This window comes from Hippocampus bargibanti, linkage group LG01, assembly GCF_051943395.1.
Source record: "Hippocampus bargibanti isolate YZ-2025 linkage group LG01, ASM5194339v1, whole genome shotgun sequence".
Taxonomy (NCBI): domain Eukaryota; kingdom Metazoa; phylum Chordata; class Actinopteri; order Syngnathiformes; family Syngnathidae; genus Hippocampus; species Hippocampus bargibanti.
The window spans coordinates 8,157,141-8,166,362 of NC_142734.1; the positions used below are offsets into that span (position 1 = coordinate 8,157,141).

General features: G+C 43.7%; 1 protein-coding gene across 1 annotated transcript in view; it reads left to right on the forward strand.

Moving 5' to 3' along the window:
* Positions 1-9,222, forward strand: part of LOC148902951 (uncharacterized) — a 9,504-nt gene continuing 282 nt past the window's right edge. The window contains exons 1-17 of the mRNA XM_088991059.1: positions 1-49; positions 176-270; positions 355-576; positions 653-730; positions 832-928; positions 1,014-1,143; positions 1,647-1,893; positions 2,779-2,923; positions 3,012-3,105; positions 4,507-4,566; positions 4,649-4,851; positions 6,668-6,802; positions 6,862-7,049; positions 8,396-8,544; positions 8,623-8,868; positions 8,944-9,097; positions 9,171-9,222. The exon at positions 9,171-9,222 is cut by the window's right edge and continues 44 nt beyond it. Coding sequence (XP_088847185.1) covers positions 16-49; positions 176-270; positions 355-576; positions 653-730; positions 832-928; positions 1,014-1,143; positions 1,647-1,893; positions 2,779-2,923; positions 3,012-3,105; positions 4,507-4,566; positions 4,649-4,851; positions 6,668-6,802; positions 6,862-7,049; positions 8,396-8,544; positions 8,623-8,868; positions 8,944-9,097; positions 9,171-9,222 — 2,329 coding nt within the window. The 5' untranslated portion in view covers positions 1-15. The remainder of the gene's footprint in view (positions 50-175; positions 271-354; positions 577-652; positions 731-831; positions 929-1,013; positions 1,144-1,646; positions 1,894-2,778; positions 2,924-3,011; positions 3,106-4,506; positions 4,567-4,648; positions 4,852-6,667; positions 6,803-6,861; positions 7,050-8,395; positions 8,545-8,622; positions 8,869-8,943; positions 9,098-9,170) is intronic.

Genomic DNA, 9,222 nt, shown 5'->3' on the forward strand with positions numbered 1-9,222 from the left:
GTTAATGTTTCAGTGATGAAGGCCAACACGCTACTTCTCCTGCTGGCCGGTGAGCCATCAGCCCTCTAACATCACAGTTTCTTTCTGATTGTTCTCTTTTCACCACCTCATCATCGTCCAAATACTTTCGAACCTGAATATGCATTGAGCAGTTTTTCTCTTATTTGTGCAACAGCTACGTGCAGCCACTTTGCCCGGACGGATGCACAGTCTAACAGTCTGGTCAATTGCCCTCTGAGCATTTTTGGAGAACAAAAAAACAATTTAGACGTGAGTAGCGAAGTGGTCGTTTATTACTCAAAGTATTCTATTCGAAATTCTCCACGACGCTGATGGAGTTTTCTCTCTTTACAGATAAGACAGGTCAATGATAAGACTGAATTCTGCTTCACGGCAAGTGATCCGACCTTGTCCGAATGCATTGAAATCTCCAGTGAAAATGAGTACACCCACACTGTCACCCTTGGGGTCGTTACAACTGCTCTTGAAGAATTAGTCAAGGAGCAACTGCCACAGATCGTCGGCAGCCTGAGCTGCTTTTTGGATATCGACTTTTCCACAAATGGCCAACTGAATGTGAGTCTTTTGGTCCAGATACGCAACATGACTTGCGACCACGTGCCTCATATTGCTCATCTTTCTACATGCTCAGATGACCGTTTCTTTTCTGAGCTTCGGATCCCAAACGGTCATGGGTGTGCATCTGACATCGTACCGAAAACCATTTGTTGTAAGTATGCGCGACATATGAATACTCTGCCGGCATTTGAGAGTTTTGACAGTGTTGTAAGGGAGCCGCTCGTAACGTTATCCATCGGCTCCTTCACGCAGAGTCTACTTTACAGCATTGTTGCTTTTAGTGCCACCTTTCCCAAGGCTGATGGGGAGAATACAAAATATTTGGACCTCAGTGGCTGCAGGTTTAATGGTACGCAAGCAAACTTTTCGAAGGGTAGCATGTTATGGTGACACAAAAGACTGTAAAACACCAATCCATGCCTTTGAATTTGTAGGATTGGTCAGCTTTCCAGATTCGGATCTCATTTCCTTACAAGGGTGCGTCAACCTATTTTGCAGCGTTGAGAGTGAAGTAGTGGAAGAAACTATTTGTGGATCCAAGGAGTCCTGTTCCACCGAAAACACGTAAATAATTTGACACAGTAGTTGCTGTGCCCATTGTTCTCTTGACGCCCGAGCTTTTTTTCCTGATCGATGCCAGGTGTAGGAAACTCGGTTTCCTCAAGAGCCATATCCTATAGCCTATTGTGAATCTCTCTTTACTCCAACGCACCAGATTCAAACCACAAGCTCATCAGCAAGCTCTTTAGAAGCTTGAAACAATCATGATCAAGTGAATCAGGTGTGTTGGAGTAGGATGAGATTGGATTTCCTTTATTAGTCTCGCAGTGGAGAAATTTACATTTCACAGCAGCAGAGTGATGAAAGGAATGAAAGTAGAAAAAACAAAATACATGAGCTACTGGAAAGGCAGATCTAAAGCAGTAAGGGCGTGGCTCTCAAATTCTCAACGCCTGATCTATCCTCTATCGTCAACTCAACCGGCCACGCCACGCCATATCACCTGGTTTTGGTTGGGAGGGAAAGGATGACGCTTTGCTTGACTGACACAGTTCCATCTCATTTAGGTGCGAGCCGACGGAACGCGTGTGCACGGTGACGGGGGGCCAAGTAATCCAGTTCTCCAGCACCGTTTCTTCCATTCTCGACCGCTGCTTGTACAGACTGCTTGCACCTGCCACGGATGCCAGCTTTGTCCTGCTGGCAGCTTTTAAAGATCGGCGCAGTCAGATCATGCCTTTCTTGGACCGTCTGGATCTGTTGTTGCCGTTATCAAGTGACGTGATTTCTCTTGAAACAAGTGGGGCAGTTTGGGTAAGAAGATGACCCCCAGGTTATGGTTGATAACATGTTGCCGTCAGGTTTAACATGACATGGAAATAGCTGGGGGAAGTAATGGAGGGGGCATTAGGTCAACATGGAGGCATCACATAATGCTATGCAATATCCTTTGCTTATCGTGACTTGGATGAGTCATTGCACTTTGTTTTCTCAACATGGACCAGTCGGGTCCTTTTAAACGGTAGTCAAGTAACAAAAGGAAAAAGTCCATTCCTTCCTTCTTTTCGCTAAAGTCTTGATTTTTGCTCAAGAATGCAACAGTGTTTCCACGGTAAATAACATTAAAAGCGAAGAAATGTATCACAGCAACTGCTGTCCAGTAATTGCGCACAGTTGACAAGAGTGCAGATAGCCAACCAGTGTCGACATGTCAATCTCCAGTCTCTCTCCAATTCATCTTTCCAGTTCTGATAAATCTGACAAACACATCGCAAGATGTTTTTTGGGCACAAAAGTCCCAACAATACAGCATCAAGGGCTATAAGCCAATGGAGGCCTCTGGACGCAGTCACAGTTGATATGAACTCCAGAAAGCCACTTCAAGTCTTTAGTTCCATGCTCAAAGCTAATGAATGAATACACATGGTGAACATGAGCAAATATTCTTGATGAAATAATCAACACATACCTTAAAACATGCAAAAGTTGCGCTGCAGGGGGGAAGTAAGGACAATCATTCATTTTTGGATTGGCCTAGTGGAGAAAATTTACATTTCGCAGTAGCAAAGTGATGAAAGGAAGAGTAAAGGAAAGGAAGAAGTAGAAAAACAAAATACAGGACCTGCTGAAAAGGCAGCCACTCTCGCGGCGCTATCTTAACGTCATTTGAGTGCACACTGCTTTTTCTTTGTAATGCAGTTAAATGGCGAAATCCAAACACTTGACAGTGTAGCCACCAACGTCGCGGGAGTGCTTCTCTCCAGGAGCGCGGCCGGTGTCACTTTGGAGATTCCCACAGAAAGTATTTCCATCTTCTTTGATGGCACCACTGCGCACATCGCAGGTACGACGCCTACACCAGGCGGCCTTTACGGTGAAATATTGACATCCAATCTGAAATTGACTGATTCCAATGTGCTCCTTCCTTTCAGCACCCGCCGCAGCATCCCTGCAGGGCTTGTGTGGAAATCCAAGCGTTCCAGAATATTATGAAACCCTCGTCTCGGATAGCCGAAGCGTACCTGGGTAGGTGATTCTTCCGATGTGTTGGGCACCAACACATGCAGACCATTTTTTTTCTTGCCCCTTGCACATTTCTTGTACATTGGCATCACTGCACTACGGAACTTTTTTTTTTGCTTCAAGGGGGAATCAGAACACGGCATTCAGATTCATATTGTGTTTGTGGAATCAATTTCGTGAGGCTGAGCCACGGTTGGTTGTTTCCACAGCCCTGAGAAACTCTGATGTCATTTCAGTCAACAGCAAGTGGAAAATGGCCCCTGAGATGGGTACAAATGTTGATGTTCATCTTCCATATATGGAATATGAATCACAATGCCATGTGGGGTTGACTTCCTTTGACACGCTATACTTTGAGCATTTGTTTTTATGACCTAAATTCAGTGTCTAAAAGTATCCCTGCTCGGGCTGCAATACAGAAAAACCGAGGGCCACTTTCAAATTGTTATACTTTATCAAACAGGCTAAAATGCTCACCTGCAATTTTTTTCTTGTTTGTTAAGTGTTTTGAAAGGTGCTTATAAATAGAATGTATTATAAGTATTATAAATAAGTGTATGATTCTTTTTTTTTTCCTTTTGGGTTAGCATCAAATTGAAGCACAACTCATTCACTACCAGACGTGCAAAAATGTGTCCACTCCAGTGCCAGAGTTTTTGTCATTTTCACTCAAATTCCAGGGCCCACAGAATATTGAGTTTTGGACTACATGCACATTCAATGCAACGTAAGAGTCCTTAGATTCTCTTCTTTCATCAGAAACAAAGCTTTAATTCCTAATTTATATGGGTCTGGAGTCATCTGAGCTTGAAATGGGGGCAGATGTACAAAAGTCAAATGCTGCCCCCTCGTGGAACGAAAAAAAAACATTGCCAGAGGTCTGACCAGCGCTTTATTGGCACCCCACCACAAGAAAAGACAAAACTTGAACAAATTCAGGAATGGCGCTCCATGTCATATTTTCATTTCCCGAATAAATTCAGGAATGGTAGTGAAGGAATTCATTATACTTGTAATCGATCAAAGGGGACATTTATACTCAGACTCTGCAGTCATTCATTCATAACTAAAAAAAGGAGGAAGTAGGAGGATCCTTTGCGAATGAAAAATGAAAATAACATTAGACAGAGACTGCCTTGTCAAATGTTATTTTCAGTTTATACTGCAAGCCGCTAAAAAGACAGATGGCATGGCACAAATGGCGTGTGGGTTGTAGTTTGAACAATATACAAATGTATATGTTGTTATTTTTGATATGTTCTACAAAGGCACCATCTTCCCCTACAATACATTTCTTGGTTGTTTTAATATCCTTTTCTCATGAAGATGATTTGAATTCAGATTTCATGATTCCCAAGTGTTCTGAGTCTTCCCAGGTGATAATGTACATCCTCTTGCCTCCAGATGTGAAATAATGCCCCGAACGAATAACTTGGTGGTCAACAGTGCGGAGGGAGCGCAACAGTAAGAGAGCTCTCTTTCAGAGAGTATCATGGTCTGCTTTGATCACCATGACAACCCTCACAATCTGTCTGTGCATGTGCAGCTGTGCCCTGCTCAACTCCGAACCTTTTGCCGCTTGCCATTCGAAAGTTCCAGTCGGACCACACATCATGTCGTGTAGCAATACGCTGGTCAATTATCCCATTGTGGACAATCTCAAGTGCCAGTTCTTCGAGGCCTACGCTCAAGTCTGCAAGCAGCAGTTCGACATTGATCTGGCAGACTGGAGGGATGCAGTCGACTGCCGTAAGGGTGACACAGACACACGCACACAGGGACTAACTTTCGGCTTGACAATAAATATTTGTCGCTGTTACTCTACCACTACCCACTTCCTGGTAGTACCTGATTTCGACAGCAAATTTACAGCAGCTTTGCTTTTGACTTTCAAATCTGACCTCTGGCGAAAAATCGACTGATCAATCGATCAATTGATAAATCAACCAATCACGTGGCAAAGAGCGTCAAACAAGCATTCTTCATTAAACTTCAAGTCACTGAATGGGAATTGATCTTATGGCTGTTGAATGAAAGTCAGCCATGTGAACAACAACACGACTTCTTTACGCTAACTACATATATAGTTAGCGTATTGATTAAAAAAAGATTATAGATATTATCATGAAAATGGTGGAGAATCAACCACTAAGGGAGACATCACACATATCACAAAAACTAAAATGGTTTCACTAACTCAAGCATCGTTTGGTCCCTTGAAATGCTTCTATATCCAAGTTGTTATTGTCTGGTATGAATATTTAAAGGCATCTTCCATTGGCAATGATCAAGCATCCGCCTCACTATTCTGAGGTTGTGGTTCTGAATCTGGGCTCAGGCCTTTGTGTGCAGAGTTGTCTTTTCTCACTGTGCTGTACTGTGAGTTTGTCCTTTGGTGTGTTTGTCAACTACAGTATGTCCTCTGCCTCTCAACCAGAGTCATCTGGGTTAAACTCCATCTGAACTCTAACGCCAACTGGCATCAGCACTCTAGAATATGGATGGAAGAATGCATATCGCATCCGCAAACAGTAACACAAAATAATTCCTCAGGTTACTTCTGTGTAAGCTCTCAGTCGTACAGGAGTGGTCCATCGAAAAGGTTTCTTCAGCCGTCATCTGTACTTTTTTGAAGGTGTCGGACGTTTCGCTTCTTATCCAAGATGCTTCTTCAGCGAACTAAAGTTTTACTAGTAGTATCGGCCCTATATATATATATATATATATATATATATATATATATATATATATATATATATATATATATATATATCAAATATACCAAAGATCGTTCGTACAATATACTGCTTAGGCAACATTGGATTAGTTATGCTGATGAGGTGATACCAGAGCAAATGAGGAAATCAGGCCAGTCTTAAACCACATACTCAGGCAGGACAATAGAAGTAATCAGTGGAGCCGTAGGGAGTAGCCCCCAACCTGAGAGCAGGGACCAATGATAGCAGAGTCCGGCACCGCCACGTGTGGACAGTAGGGATATATATAGGGCCGAAACTACCAGCAAGACTTTAGTTCGCTGAAGAAGCACCTTGGATAAGAAGCAAAACGTCCGACACCTTCAAAGAGGTATAGATGACGGCTGAAGAATCCTTTTCACCCCCAATTATTGTTCCTGTTTGCCTCAAACCCATTGACACAGTCTGTGAGGAGTGTGTGCAGTCTGTGAGGCTATGTTGAATCCGCTCTGTCAAAGGGTTACAAAGACAAAATAATACCATTTATCTATGGAATAGCTATCTATCTAAAGCTAAGAAGCTAATGAGCTACCTTTGTGGGGTGAATTTTGTATGACTGTGTGACTTTATCACAGCTCCTTTGTCCCCTTTTTAATGATGGATGCCCCTGCAAATCTTGCCTAACAACAAGCGGCATTATGGATGAGGGGATCAGGAAAGAGAATGTGAGCAGCTCTTTTGACCTATGATGTTCAAGTTTCTGCTCCAGGTCTAATGAACTGCTCACTGCTCACCATGAAAGCCACTTCAATGGAATAGAATCACATTATCAATTATATTGTAATGGAAACTTGTGTTTCCATCCACAGCCTCTGGCAATCAGCCGTACTGTCAGGATCACACTTGCAACGCCAACGAGTTCTGTGGAGACACCAGTTTCAGAAGAAATACCTGCCTCTGCCGAGCCATATATGCTGCAGACTACAAGTTGAAAAATGCGTTTGGTATAACAAACACAGGTTCCCTCTGTTACTCGCATTGGCTGATGATCTCGTTTGTTCAGGTGACCCGCCCATCTGCCAAGAGGGCAGAGGATCCATCTCACTGATTGGTTGCCTGCTGGAGGAGGACGGAATTGACTACACCACATTACATCTCGAAGATGACAATTGCATAGGTGAAAGGGATGATGAGACCCACTTGGTGACCTTCAGCTTTGATTCAGGAAACACATGTGGGACAGAAACCCAGGTGAATAAGCAACACGTGGTGAAAGGGTACCTAACTAGGACACCGGTCTTCTTCTTCTTTTCCTTTCGGCTTTTCCCTTCAGGGGTCGCCACATTGAATTAGTGTCCTCCATCTAAGTCTGTTTTGTGCATCCTCTTCTTCCGCACCAGCTACCTTCATGTCCTCATTGACAACATCCATAAAACTCCTCTTTGGTCTTCCCTCGGTCTCCTGTCTGGCAGTTCAAGGCTCAGCATTCTTCTCTCGATATAGTCACTCTCCTCTGGACATGTCCAAACCATCTCAGTCTGGCCACTCTGACTTTCTTTCCAAAGCCTTTAATATGAGTTGTCCCTCAGATATACTCATTCTTGATCCTATCCAACCTGGCCACTCCCAAAGAAAACCTCAACAGCTTCATTTCTGCTACCCCCATCTCTGATTCCTGTCTTTTCTTCAGTGGCACTGTCTCCAGTCCAAACACCATTGAAAACGTTTGTCCGGGTAATCACCGTGCCCGGGGGGTTAAGCACAAGGTCACAAGAAGACTTTGTTGATAGAGCTTGGTGGGCAAAGAACGTTACTGACAAGATTCAGAAGAGGTTTGTAGAACCTGAAAGTCGGCCATGCACCAGCACCTGATTTTAAAAGATCTGAGAAGCATGTCTCGCTAGGGTCTTTTCCGAAAACCACAGTGTCAGAGATGTTCGGTTCGACACTGTGAACAAAGGCTCGAACATAGGATGATTGTAATGTTAAGCAGATTCCTTACTTACAGACAGTGTCTGTAAGTAAGGAATCTGCTTAACATTAGTTATCAAGTAGACAGGATGAATTTAGTACAACGATAGGATGATTGTCTTTTACTTCCGGGAGGGGACGTAGCATGTAATGACCGACACCCAACTTCTGCACATCCAAGAACAGGACGGAATACAGTGAAACAGCAAATATATTTTATCCCATAAGGATTAACATTTGAATGTGTTTCATTCTTCTTTCAAGCATGATGTAACTGTGTGAATGATTGCAAGGAACATTTGCCATGTATTTTAACCTTACGTTTACCCTTCTTTGAGTTACCGCCTGGTTTCTTCTTCAGACACCTGAACCTAGTTCTATATATAATATGTTGTTCAAATCCAGTCAATTAAATGTATTTCAAATTCTAACAGAGGTTTGCCATTGAGCAGGTCAAGAAGCATACTCCTTACCTATAAAAGAAAAGCAGCGGAACCTCACATGGGCAAGCAAGCCTTTGGCAAGAGTTTTACTGACCGGGAGAGGGCTGAGAGAACAATGGACACTGCAATGGTCATTTACTTGGAAAGACTAAATGACATGTATTGCCTTTCTGCTCTTGACAGGGAAACGACAGCTTTGTGGTTTTGAAGAACCACATTGCAACAGGCCATGCTAATTCCATAATCACACGCAGCAAATTTGTGGAGATAGATTTTACGTGTGTGTACAGGCAGCCGGACGTTAAAACCCTGACCTTGCAGGTCAGTGACGGGTAAGTGGAACATTCATTATGTTGAGGCTTGAACCAGGTGACTGTCAAACACCTTTGCACTACTTGCCTGTTTCACAGCATGGCTATACGTCAAATGATATCAGAGAGCCAGAACTACACTTTGCTCATGCAAGCCTACACAGACAGCGGGCTCACGCAGCCGCTGGAGCCGAACACCTTATTAGACATTAATCAGCGGATTTGGATCGAGCTTAGCGCAGACGAGCTGGATGGGAACTTGGTCAAGATAGTAACCGATTCCTGCTGGGTGACGCAACAACCAATGCCTTACAACTCTTTGAGATACGACCTCATCATTGACGGGTGACCAGCCGTTGCCGCCACATGAAGGCCGGCTTTCCAAGACCTCGTCAGACGTCTTTTCTGGTTTCTGAGCAGCTGTCCGAACCTCGAAGACGGCACGGTGGAGATGGAGGGCAATGGCTTGGGGAATGACAACTACTTCTCGTTCCAAATGTTCCAGTTTGTGAACAGCACAAGCTTCTACATGCACTGCAATGTGAACCTGTGTGTGTCTTCTCAGTGTGCGCCGGTAAGTTGAGAGGACTGTCGACTGCTCTGGCAAGAAAAAGTATGCAACAGTTTATTTTGTTCTGTCCAAGCAGACCTGTAGCCAAGTTCAAGCCAGAAGGCGCAGAGGTTTAAAGGAAACCCCTG